The sequence below is a fragment of the Stegostoma tigrinum genome, chromosome 7 (genome assembly GCF_030684315.1).
Source record: "Stegostoma tigrinum isolate sSteTig4 chromosome 7, sSteTig4.hap1, whole genome shotgun sequence".
Lineage (NCBI taxonomy): Eukaryota > Metazoa > Chordata > Chondrichthyes > Orectolobiformes > Stegostomatidae > Stegostoma > Stegostoma tigrinum.
Window position 1 is genome coordinate 96232713 of NC_081360.1, and position 13093 is coordinate 96245805.

Below are 13093 nucleotides of genomic sequence, written 5' to 3' on the forward strand. Positions count from 1 at the left end.
GAAATTTATCCTTGACTGCTAAAATAATCTAGAATTAAATGCTAGCCTACTGGCGACCATTAAATCATTGCTGATTGTCATATAAACCCGTCTGAATCACGAATGCTCTTCAGGGAAGGCAATCTGCTGTCCTTCCCCAATTCAATGTAATCAGTAAGGACAGGCAGCACCACCTCCTCCATGGTAATCCTCAACACTGGTGCCCCGCAAGGTTATATACTCAGCCCCTTACTACGCTCCGTATACACTCATGACTGCGTGGCCAAATTCAGCCGTAACTCCTTTCACAGATTTCCTGATGACACTAAAGTCGTGGCTCGGATTGCAAACAACAATGAGACCAAGTACAGGAAAGAGATAGACAGCATAGTGGCGTAGTGTAAAGACAGTAATCTCTCCCTCAATATCAGCAAAACTAAGGAGCTGGCCATAAGTTTCAAGAAGCAGAGTGGAGGACACACCCCTGTCTGTGTCGATGGTGCTGAAGTGGAGATGTTCAAGAGCTTCAAGTTCCTGGGAGTGAAGATCATCAACACATCCTGGTCTAACGATATTGACAGCACAGTCAAGAAAGCACGCCAATGCCTCTATGTCCTCAGAAGGCCTCTACTGTTTGTAATTTTTATTAATGACTTGGACGAGGGAATTGAAGGATGGGTCAGCAAGTTTGCAGACGACACAAAGGTCGGAGGTGTCGTTGACAGTGTAGAGGGCTGTTGTAGGCTGCAGCGGGACATTGACAGGATGCAGAGATGGGCTGAGAGGTGGCAGATGGAGTTCAACCTGGATAAATGCGAGGTGATGCATTTTGGAAGGTCGAATTTGAAAGCTGAGTACAGGATTAAGGATAGGATTCTTGGCAGCGTGGAGGAACAGAGGGATCTTGGTGTGCAGATACATAGATCCCTTAAAATGGCCACCCAAGTGGACAGGGTTGTTAAGAAAGCATATGGTGTTTTGGCTTTCATTAACAGGGGGATTGAGTTTAAGAGTCGTGAGATCTTGTTGCAGCTCTATAAAACTTTGGTTAGACCGCACTTGGAATACTGCGTCCAGTTCTGGGCGCCCTATTATAGGAAAGATGTGGATGCTTTGGAGAGGGTTCAGAGGAGGTTTACCAGGATGCTGCCTGGACTGGAGGGCTTATCTTATGAAGAGAGGTTGACTGAGCTCGGTCTCTTTTCATTGGAGAAAAGGAGGAGGAGAGGGGACCTAATTGAGGTATACAAGATAATGAGAGGCATAGATAGAGTCGATAGCCAGAGACTATTTCCCAGGGCAGAAATGGCTAGCACGAGGGGTCATAGTTTTAAGCTGGTTGGTGGAAAGTATAGAGGGGATGTCAGAGGCAGGTTCTTTACGCAGAGAGTTGTGAGAGCATGGAATGCGTTGCCAGCAGCAGTTGTGGAAGCAAGGTCATTGGGGTCATTTAAGAGACTGCTGGACATGCATATGGTCACAGAAATTTGAGGGTGCATCCATGAGGATCAATGGTCGGCACAACATTGTGGGCTGAAGGGCCTGTTCTGTGCTGTACTGTTCTATGTTCTATGTTCTAAGGCTAAGGAAATTTGGTATGTCCACAATGACTCTTACCGATTTTTACGGATGCACCTTAGAAAGAATCCTATCTGGATGCATCACAGCTTGTAATGGCAACTGCTTTGTTCAAGACCGCAAGAAATTACAGAGCTGTGAACATAGCCCAGTCCGTTACAAAAACCAACTTTCCTTCCATTGACTCCATCTCTACTTCCTGCTGCCTCGGGAAAGCAACCAACATAAACAAAGATCCCTCCCACCCTGGTTATACTCTCTTACACCCTATTCAATTGGGCAGAAGGTACAGAGTTTGAAACCACATACTGACAGATTTAAGAACAGCTTCTTCCATGCTGTTATCAGACCGATGATTGGATCTCTCATATATTGAAGTTGATCTTTTTCTGCAGCTGCAATAGTATATTCTGCATTCTGTTCAATTACCCTGATATTCTTACGTAAGGTATAATTTGTCTGGTCGGCATGCAAAACGATACTTTTCACACTCCTCCTTAACTATAATGTCTGCATTATTCCATCTTTTATGAGAACATATGTAATAAATGATAATAATAAATCAAACCAAATCAAATCAAATCCACCTCCAGGTGAATCCAGATTTATGGCAATTAGATTTGGCTCTTAACTGCCCTCAGAAGTGGTTCAGCAAGCAGCTAAATTCAAGGGCAATTAAGGGCCGGCAACAAAATGCTCACATCTTATACAAGAATGAAGAAGAATCTGTGGTATTTCATAGATAACACAGTGTGGAGCTGGAGGAACACAGCAGGCACAGCTTCAGAGGAGCAGGAAAGCTGACGTTTCGTGTCGGGACCCTGCTTCAGAAACATCTGCACTATCTCTACAGTATTTCAGCTTTTCCTTTAATTGTGATATTTTGAGACATCTGGAAATGTGCTGAAGGCAGGCTCAACTGAGGCATTCAAGCGGGCATTGGATAGTTATTGGGATAGAAAGGGTTTGCAAGGATATGGAGAAAAGGCAGGCGATTGACACTCGGTAATAGAGCTGGTGCCGGTAGGATGGGCTGAATGGTTTCTTTCTGCACTGTAATAGTTCTGTGATGTTGAACCAGACGTTTGGTCATCCATATAAATTGTAATTGATTCCCAAGCATCCTACTGCTTAAGCATTGAAGTGTGATAACTGTAATACTTATATTCATTTTAACATAATATTGATAAGTGCTTGTTCTTCTGCTTCCAAACAGAACCATCATCATCCTCTCCGTCGTCTACATTATTGGTCATATTGTGAAGTCTGTCGGTGCGATACCAACTGTGGGTGACCAAACCATACATGTGTGAGTAAAAGTGATGATATTATTGACGCGCTGATTTTCCTGTGCAGCGTTGAGCTGGTGCTATTCTGTCAGATGGAGATTTGAATCTTTCATGTGGGGTGCATGAGACTGTATGTCGTTTTGGTTGGGAATGGTGCTACATCAACACAGGCTCTTTCTATGATTCTTTACCTCTTAGTGCAGGAAGTGCACTGTTTGATGCAATGGCGCCCTGCCCCCCTCCCCGTCCCCCAAACACCACCCTTGAGAAATCTAAGTGGCGATCAACACTGAGCAATAGTCACATCTGAACTGTGGCTCAAGAGTTGGGACAGTTCCCAGTTCAGCAAACCTGAACTGAGAAAGAGTGCTGTAAAAGTTGGAATTTTCATTATCTGGCATTGCGACTCGAAACTTGAAAAGGGTGCTAAGACTGCTGAGCGGAATGAACCGACATTGCATCAACTTTTTAGACAGGAACACCAGACAGCTTACTTCTACCTCCTTCCCAAACCCCCCGAAACAGACTGCCCCCATAGGCCCATTGTATCAGCCTGTTGCTGCCCCACCAAGCTCATTCCCAACTACCTTCACTCCATCCTGTCTCCGTTTGACCAGGCCCTGCCCACCTACATCCACAATTCCTCTGATGCCCCTCCATCATATTTATTGATTTCCACTTCCCTAACTAACTGCCTCGTGTTCACCACGGATGTCCAAACCCTCCATACTTCCAATCCACACCGGGATGGTCTGCGAGCTCTCGGCTTCTTCCTCGGCCAGAGGCTTGTATCCGTCCGAGCCACAGCCACTCTCCTCCGCCTGGCTGAACTTGTTCTCTCAGTGAACACTTTCTCCTTTAAGTCATCCCGAATCTGCCAAGTCAAAGGAGTTGCTATGGGCACCAGTTACGTGTGCCTGTTTATGGGAGAGCTGGAACAATCCTTGTTCCAGTCATACTCTGGCCTCCTTCCAGAAATCATTTTTCGATGCAGCGACAACTGCTTCATGCTTCACCAGGACATTGGAAAATTTGTCCATTTTCCCTAAAATACGTACCCCTCTATAGGTCTGACCATTTCTGACACTTCCTTGAAATCTCCGTCTCCATTTTAGGGAATGAGCTGTCCAATGCCATCCACTACAAAGCCACCGACTCCTACAGCTACCATCACTGCACTGTCTCCCACAGCCACCTTCACCACACCCTCTCCCACAGCCACCTTCACTCCACCCTCTCCCACAGCCACCTTCACTCCACCCTCTCCCACAGCCACCTTCACTACACCCTCTCCCACAGCCACCTTCACTACACCCTCTCCCACAGCCACCTTCACCACACCCTCTCCCACAGCCACCTTCACTCCACCCTCTCCCACAGCCACCTTCACTACACCCTCTCCCTCAGCCACCTTCACTACACCCTCTCCCACAGGTACCTTCACTACACCCTCTCCCACAGCCACCTTCACCACACCCTCTCCCACAGCCACCTTCACTCCACCCTCTCCCACAGCCACCTTCACTCCACCCTCTCCCACAGCCACCTTCACTCCACCCTCTCCCACAGCCACCTTCACTACACCCTCTCCCTCAGCCACCTTCACTACACCCTCTCCCACAGGTACCTTCACTACACCCTCTCCCACAGCCACCTTCACCACACCCTCTCCCACAGCAACCTTCACCACACACTCACCCACAGGCACCTTCACCACACCCTCTCCCACAGCAACCTTCACCACACACTCACCCACAGGCACCTTCACCACACCCTCACCCACAGCCACCTTCACTACACCCTCTCCCACAGCCACCTTCACCACACCCTCTCCCAAAGCCACCTTCACTACACCATCTCCCACAGCCAACTTCACCACACCCTCTCCCACAGCCACCTTCACCACACCCTCTCCCATAGGTACCTTCACCACACCCTCATTTACAGCCACCTTCACTACACCCTCTCCCACAGCCACCTTCACTACACCCTCTCCCACAGCCACCTTCACTGCACCCTCTCCCATAGCCACCTTCACCTCACCCTCTCCCACTACACCCTCTCCCAAAGCCACCTTCACCGCACCCTCTCCCACAGCCACCTTCACCACACCCTCACCCACAGCCACCTTCACTACACCCTCTCCCACAGCCACCTTCACTGCACCCTCTCCCACAGCCACCTTCAGTACACCCTCTCCCACAGCCACCTTCACCACACCCTCACCCACAGCCACCTTCACCACACCCTCTCCCACAGCCACCTTCACTGCACCCTCTCCCACAGCCACCTTCAGTACACCCTCTCCCACAGCCACCTTCACTACACCCTCTCCCACAGCCACCTTCACTGCACCCTCTCCCACAGCCACCTTCAGTACACCCTCTCCCACAGCCACCTTCACCACACCCTCACCCACAGCAACCTTCACCACACCCTCTCCCACAGCCACCTTCACCACACCCTCCCCCATAGCCACCTTCACCACATCCTCTCCCACAGCCACCTTCACCACACCCTCACCCACAGGCACCTTCACCACACCCTCTCCCACAACCACCTTCACCACACCTTCTCCCACAGCCACCTTCACTACACCCTCTCCCACAGCCACCTTCACCACACCCTCTCCCACAGCCACCTTCACTGCACCCTCTCCCATAGCCACCTTCACTACACCCGCTCCCACAGGTACCTTCACTACACCTTCTCCCACAGCCACCTTCACTACACCCTCTCCCACAGGTACCTTCACCACACCCTCTCCCACAGCCACCTTCACCACACCCTCTCCCACAGCCACCTTCACCATACCCTCTCCCACAACCACCTTCACCACACCCTCTCCCACAGCCACCTTCACTACACCCTCTCCCACAGCCACCTTCACTACACCCTCTCCCATAGCCACCTTCACTGCACCCTCTCCCATAGCCACCTTCACTACACCCGCTCCCACAGGTACCTTCACTACACCTTCTCCCACAGCCACCTTCACTACACCCTCTCCCACAGGTACCTTCACTACACCTTCTCCCACAGCCACCTTCACTACACCCTCTCCCACAGGTACCTTCACCACACCCTCTCCCACAGCCACCTTCACCACACCCTCTCCCACAGCCACCTTCACCACACCCTCTCCCACAGCCACCTTCACTGCACCCTCTCCCATAGCCACCTTCACTACACCCGCTCCCACAGGTACCTTCACTACACCTTCTCCCACAGCCACCTTCACTACACCCTCTCCCACAGGTACCTTCACCACACCCTCTCCCACAGCCACCTTCACCACACCCTCTCCCACAGCCACCTTCACCATACCCTCTCCCACAACCACCTTCACCACACCCTCTCCCACAGCCACCTTCACTACACCCTCTCCCACAGCCACCTTCACTACACCCTCTCCCATAGCCACCTTCACCACACCCTCTCCCACAGCCACCTTCACTGCACCTTCTCCCACAGCCACCTTCACTACACCCTCTCCCACAGCCACCTTCACCACACCCTCTCCCACAGCCACCTTCACTACACCCTCTCCCACAGCCACCGTCACCACACCCTCTCCCACAGCCACCTTCACTACACCCTCTCCCACAGCCACCTTCACTACACCCTCTCCCACAGCCACCTTCACCACACCATCTCCCACAGCCACCTTCACTGCACCCTCTCCCAGAGCCACCTTCACCACACCATCTCCCACAGCCACCTTCACTGCACCCTCTCCCAGAGCCACCTTCACCACACCATCTCCCACAGCCACCTTCACTACACCCTCTCCTACAGCCACCTTCACCACACCCTCTCCCACAGCCACCTTCACCACACCCTCTCTCACAGCTGTCCTCACTGCACCCTCTCCCACAGCTGTCTTCACTGCACCCTCTCCCACAGCTGTCCTCACTGCACCCTCTCCCACAGCTGTCTTCACTGCACCCTCTCCCACAGCTGTCTTCACTACACCCTCTCCCACAGCTACCTTCACTGCACCCTCTCCCACCCCTGTCTTCACCACACCCTCTCCCACAGCTGTCTTAAATTCAGTGACTCCCGCAGCTACGTTAACTACAGCTCATCACACGCTGTGCCCAGCCAGGACTCCATCCCATTCTCCCAGTTCCTTCGCCTACATCACATCTGTTTATATGATGCCACCTTCCAATTTTGCGCTGCTGCTATGGATTGCCTTTTCGTAATCATGGTTTTCCACCCACTGTGCTTAACAGGATTCTCAACCGCATGTAACCTGTCGCCTGTGCTTCTGCCCATCATTCAGAACAGTGTGATCGGAACCAAATGTTCGCACGTTTCATCCCACCAACCTCCACTTTCAAAAGGATCATTGTCTGTCATTTCAGACAACCCTGGCATGACACCACCACCAAACACATCTTCCCCTCACTCTCCATGTCTTCATTTCACCTCCTCCCCCCCAACTCCACCCCACCCTGCTGCCCTCACAGTTCCACTCCAGGTTAAAGAAATGATACAGTTAATTAGAGCAGGCTTTCATTTGGAAACATTAACTGAGCATAATGATCATGACACCAGTTCGCTCAGATGTTCCAAAGCACTTTATGGCCATTGACATCGTTTTGTAATACTGTTGTAAAGTTGGGAATGTCACAACCAGTATGCAAACAGTAAGCTTCCCAAAACAGCAAATGGATAACAATTGAGTTCAGTTTTAACGATGTTCATTGAGAGATCATACTGACTGGGACCCAGGTGAGAACAGCCTTCGTTGAAGTTTACCAGCTCATCTAAAGGTTAGCACCTTCACTCGTATAGTACTTTCTCAGTAATAAACCATTGTGTTTATTTGGACTTTGCATCAAGTCTACGTGCTGAGACTTGAACTCACAACCTAATGACTGTCAAAACAACAAAAGAACCATCAATGCTCCCATCACTGTGATTTATTTTTATTCTTCTCAGTCAATGGTGTTATACTAGTCTCTTCAAAGCTTAACAAAGGCTCTCTTGTTTGCAGAGTATTATCAATGCTTGGCCTCTTCTTAATAGCCCTGGGCACTGGTGGTATCAAACCTTGTGTTGCAGCTTTTGGTGGTGATCAATTTGAAGAGAAGCAAGTAAGTACACAATAAGAGTGTCAGATGTTGGAAACAGTATTGTTTATATTTATCCTGACACTAGAGATTGTGTGTACACAGTCCTGGGTTTTGTAAGTGGGTAGAGAACAGAAAAACCAAAAGCATGAGTAGACCATTCAGCCCCTTGAGCCTCCTTCCTTAAATGATTGGATGGTGCTCTCTACCCCACTTTGCCTTCTGCTTCTCATGACCCTTGATTTCCTTGTAGATCAAAGAGCCACGAAGATCAAACCTAACGAGTTAAGCTAAGTGTTTATAGATCATCCTTAGACCTCAAGTGTGAGTGTTGTGCCTTAAAATGAACTCTCTCCATGAAGAAAGACCTCGAGGACTTTGAGTAAGTGTAGAGAAGGTTTGCCTGGATGAAACCAGGAATTGAGGATCTTCAGTTGTGTGGAAATGTTCTGCTTGCAACCCATATGGAAATAACTATGAGATAGTAGGACTGCCGATGCTGGAGAATCTGAGAATACAAGGTGTAGAGCTGGATGAACACAGCAGGCCAAGCAGCATTTCGGGTCTGGAACCCTTCTTCAGAAATGTTCAGAAGTTTTCTGAAGAAGGGTCCGGATGCAAAACATCACCTTCCCTGCTCCTCTGGTGCTGCTTGGCCTGCTGTGTTCATCCAGCCCGACCTCTTGTTATCTCTGGAAATAACTATGCCCTGTGTCCCAGCCTGAGCAGTGAGATCAGGCTTCAATGATTCATTTTGACATTTTTCTCATTCATAGTCTGGACAGCTTTACAATCATTGACTGAATACGCTTGTTGGCTGATTGGGGTGTCTGTATATGTTGCATAGACTTGGTTTATGTGTTGCGTTGTATTTGGGGAGGTAGTGACATTGTGGTAATATCATGGGACTAGTGATTGAGAACGCCGTACCGAAGTTCTCAGGGACCTGAGTTTAAATGCCATTGTGGCAGATGGTGAAATGTCAATTAATTTTTAAAAATCTGGAATTAAAAGTCCAACCATGAGTTGATTATTATAAAATCCCATCTGGTTCACCAATACCCTTCGGGGAAGAAATCTGCCATCCTTACCAGGTCTGTCTGACATGTGACACCAGAAATGTGGCTGATTCTTAACTGCCGTCTGGGCTATTAAGGATGAGCAATATACACAGATTTAGCAGCAACGCTCACTTTCCATGAAAGAGTGAAGTTTGATTCGATTTATTATTGACACATGTTGCAAGAAATAGTGGCTTGCATGCTGACCAGACAAATCATACCTTGCACTGGTTCATTAGAGCAATAGAATAGACTGGACTAATTGAGTATAGATTGTGTTGCACTGATGATTTCCCAATTTCTGCTGCTATATTCTAGGCTTCTGAACGGAGTAGGTTTTTCTCCTTCTTCTATCTGTCCATTAATGCAGGAAGTTTACTGTCAACCATCATCACTCCCATATTGAGAGGTCAGTGCGGATTTGCAATTTTCTCTGTAAAGGTATAAATTATGTGTAATATTTTATATGGAATCTGATCTCTGATACATTTTCTCTTCAGTGTAATGTGTTGCCTTTTTTGGGAAATCTACACAATAGAAGGCTCGCTCCTTAACCACAGCCTATTTTAAATCACATTTCACTCCCTATTTTATAGTCACATTGATTGAAAGAAAACAAAGACCTCCGAATGCTGGGAATCAGTTTCTGCTGGGACAACTCAGCAGGTCTGCCAGCATCTGTGGAAGGAAAGAAGAGTTAACGTTTCGGGTCCGGTGACCCTTCTCAGAACCTTCAGAAGAAGGGTCACTTCTGATGGAGGGTCACCGAATCTGAAACGTTAATTCTTCCTACTGTCCAAAGATGCTGCCAGACCTGCTGAGCTTTGCCAGCAGTTCCTGCTTTCGACTGACACTGGGGTAGTGTTGTGGGGATTCTCAGCAGCGTCCAGGAAATTAGCCAAGTTGGGATTCCTGTCGCCTGGCCTGTATTTCACTGTGAGAGAGGCTGGACTCCCTTTGCTTCTTATCTGGGATTGGAATGGTGGCACAGTAGTAATGTCGCTGGGACGGTAATCCAGAAGCTGAGATGAATCTACTGGAGACACTGGCTCATAATCCTGCCACAGCAGCTGATGGATTTTGAATTCAATGAATAAAATTTAAAAATCTGGCATGTAAAGCTTATCCCACCAATGTACCCACTACCCAACCATGAGTTGATTGTTATAAAATCCCATCTGGTTCACCACTACCTTTCAGGGAAGAAATCTGCCATCCTTACCGGGTCTGTCTGACATGAGACACCAGAAATGTGATTGATACTTAGCTCTGGGCTATTAGGGATGAGCAATTAACACAGACCACTCTACCCACTGTAGAGTGTTGTAAAATCCCTTCTGATTCACTAACATCCTCCCTAGATGGAAATCTACCATCTTTTACCTGGTCTGGCCTACATGAAAACTCCAACTACACTGCAATGTGGTCGCCTCCTAACTGCTCCCTGAAATGGTCCAGCAAAATACTCAGTTGGTCTGGAACAAGGACAGAGGTAGGAAATGTAAGAGGTGGTGAGTGAGGTGGGGAAGGGGAGATTGTGTGTTTTTTACACAAGAGTAGGGCCCATGGGTAAGGGATGTAGCTCCCTCCAGGAGCTTAATCATGAAAATGCAATGCCAATCAATGTCAGGAAAATCTTGCCCCTTAACTTTGCCTCTGCATACTTGTAGAAGGGCTTCCGGCATTCATTGAAGATTCCCAGCTTCCCCAGGGTTTTGTTTTCTGCCGGAACCATTAGAGATATCTTTGGTCTGTTCACTGTGACCAATAGTATCTGTCTAAGCTCCTGATACCATATGGCAAAGGTCGCCCACACAAACACTCAATTAGTTTTCATCATGATTTTAATTAAGATTTTAGATTAGATTAGATTAGATTAGATTCCCTACAGTGTGGAAACCCTTAGCCCTACAAGTCCACACTGCCCCTTGAAGCATCCCACCCAGACCTATCCCCCTATAACTCACACACCCCTGAACACTACAGGCAATTTAGCATGGCCGATCCACCTAACCCGCACATCTTTGGACTGTGGGAGGAAACCGGAGCACCCGGAGGAAACCCACGCAGACATGGAGAGAATGTGCAAACTCTGCACAGACAGTTACACGAGGCTAGAATCGAACCCAAGTCCCTGGTGCTGTGAGGCTGCAGTGCTAACCGCTGAGCCATCGTGCCGCCCCTAAGCATATTACTTCAGCATATTATTTAGTACCCTTTTAGCATATTACTTAGCTAGTTACATTACATGTAAGATACACAATTTGTCTCACATCAAGCTGAACTTGTTTTGGGTTTACGTCACACATGCGCACACACACACACAGACACGCACACAGACACGCACACACTCACAGACACACACACACACACAGAAATACACACACACACACATACACGCACATGCATGCACGCACACACACAAACACGCACACGCACACGTGCACGCATACACATACCCACACTTACACACACAACACATGAGCACACAAGCACAAACACACACTCTCTCACACACACGCAAAGACACACACACACAGAAAGACGCACACACAACACACACACACACACACACAGACGTTGGCTAGTTCTTGCCAGGACAAACCATTACATCCTGATGGATGGATCTTATCTTGTGATGTCAGTTAATCCTTTCAGGTACCAGTTTGGGCTGGTAAGTGGCTAGTACAAAGAACAGAAAACAAAGAAACCTACAGCACAGGAACAGGCCCTTCGGCCCTCCAAGCCTGCGCCGATCAAGATCCTCTGTCTAACCTGTCATCTATTTTCTAACGGTCTGTGTCCATTTGCTCCCTGCCCATCCATGTACCTGTCCAAATATATCTTAAAAGACGCTAACGTGTCTGCGTCTACCACCTCCGCTGGCAGCGCGTTCCAGGCACCCACCACCCTCTGTGTAAAGAACTTTCCATGCATATCTCCCTTAAACTTTCCTCCTCTCACTTTGAACTCATGACCCCTAGTAATTGAGTCCCCCACTCTGGGAAAAAGCTTCTTGCTATCCACCCTGTATATACCCCTCATGATTTTGTAGGCTCAATCAGGTCCCCCCTCAATCTCCGTCTTTCTAATGAAAATAATCCTAATCTTCTCAACCTCTCTTCATAGCTAGTGCCCTGCATACCAGGCAACATCCTGGTGAACCTCCTCTGTGCCCTCTCCAAAGCATCCACATCCTTTTTGTAATGTGGCGACCAGAACTGTACGCAGTACTCCAAATGTGGCCGAACCAAAGTCCTATACAACTGCAACATGACCTGCCAACTCTTATACTCAATACCCCGTCCGATGAAGGAAAGCATGCCATATGCCTTGTTGGCCACCCTATTGTCCTGCGTTGTACCATTAACACCACACAATGCCAGGCAACGGCCATCTCTAACAAGACAGAATCAAACCATTACCCCTTAACATTCAATGGTATTGTTATTATTGAATCCCCCACCATCAGCATCCTGGGGTTACCACTGACCAGAAACTGAATTGGATTAGCCACATAAATACTGTGTCTACAAGAGCAGGCCAAAGTCTAGGAATACTTCTGCAAGTAACTGACCTCCTGACCCCTGTCCACCTGTACAAGGCACTAGTGTATATTTACAACATTTAAAACACATTTTGGCAGGTAAATGAACAGGAAAGGTTCGGAGGGATATGGGCCAAATGCCAACAAATGGCACTAGTTCAGTTTAGGAAATCTGGTCAGCATGGATGAGTTGGGCTGAGGGGCCTATTTCTGTGCTGTGTGACTCTACGCCTCTACAAATGCAAAGTGCGATGTAATGGTCCTCAATTGCCTCGATGGGTGTAGCCCCAACAACACTGAAGAGGCATAACACCATCCAGAACAAAACAGCCCACTTGATAAGCACCACACCACAGACATCCACTCCATCCACCATCAACAGTTAGTAGCAGCAATGTGTACCAGCTACAAAACACATTGCAGACATTCACCCAGGCTCCTCAGACAGCACTTTCTAAGTCCTTCTGACTACTTCCATCTCGAAGGACAAGGGCAGGAGAAACATGGGAACATCATCACCTGCAAGTTCCCCTCCAAGCCACTCACCATCCTGACTTA

At 48.3% G+C, this 13093-nt stretch overlaps 1 protein-coding gene across 2 annotated transcripts in view; it reads left to right on the plus strand.

Moving 5' to 3' along the window:
- The window catches only part of slc15a2 (solute carrier family 15 member 2), a 111886-nt gene that overhangs the window by 27361 nt on the left and 71432 nt on the right, over positions 1–13093 (plus strand). For both annotated transcript variants that reach the window (XM_059647527.1, XM_059647528.1), the window contains 3 exons: positions 2774–2866; positions 7852–7951; positions 9307–9397. In XM_059647527.1, the coding sequence (XP_059503510.1) occupies positions 2774–2866; positions 7852–7951; positions 9307–9397 (284 nt within the window). The remainder of the gene's footprint in view (positions 1–2773; positions 2867–7851; positions 7952–9306; positions 9398–13093) is intronic.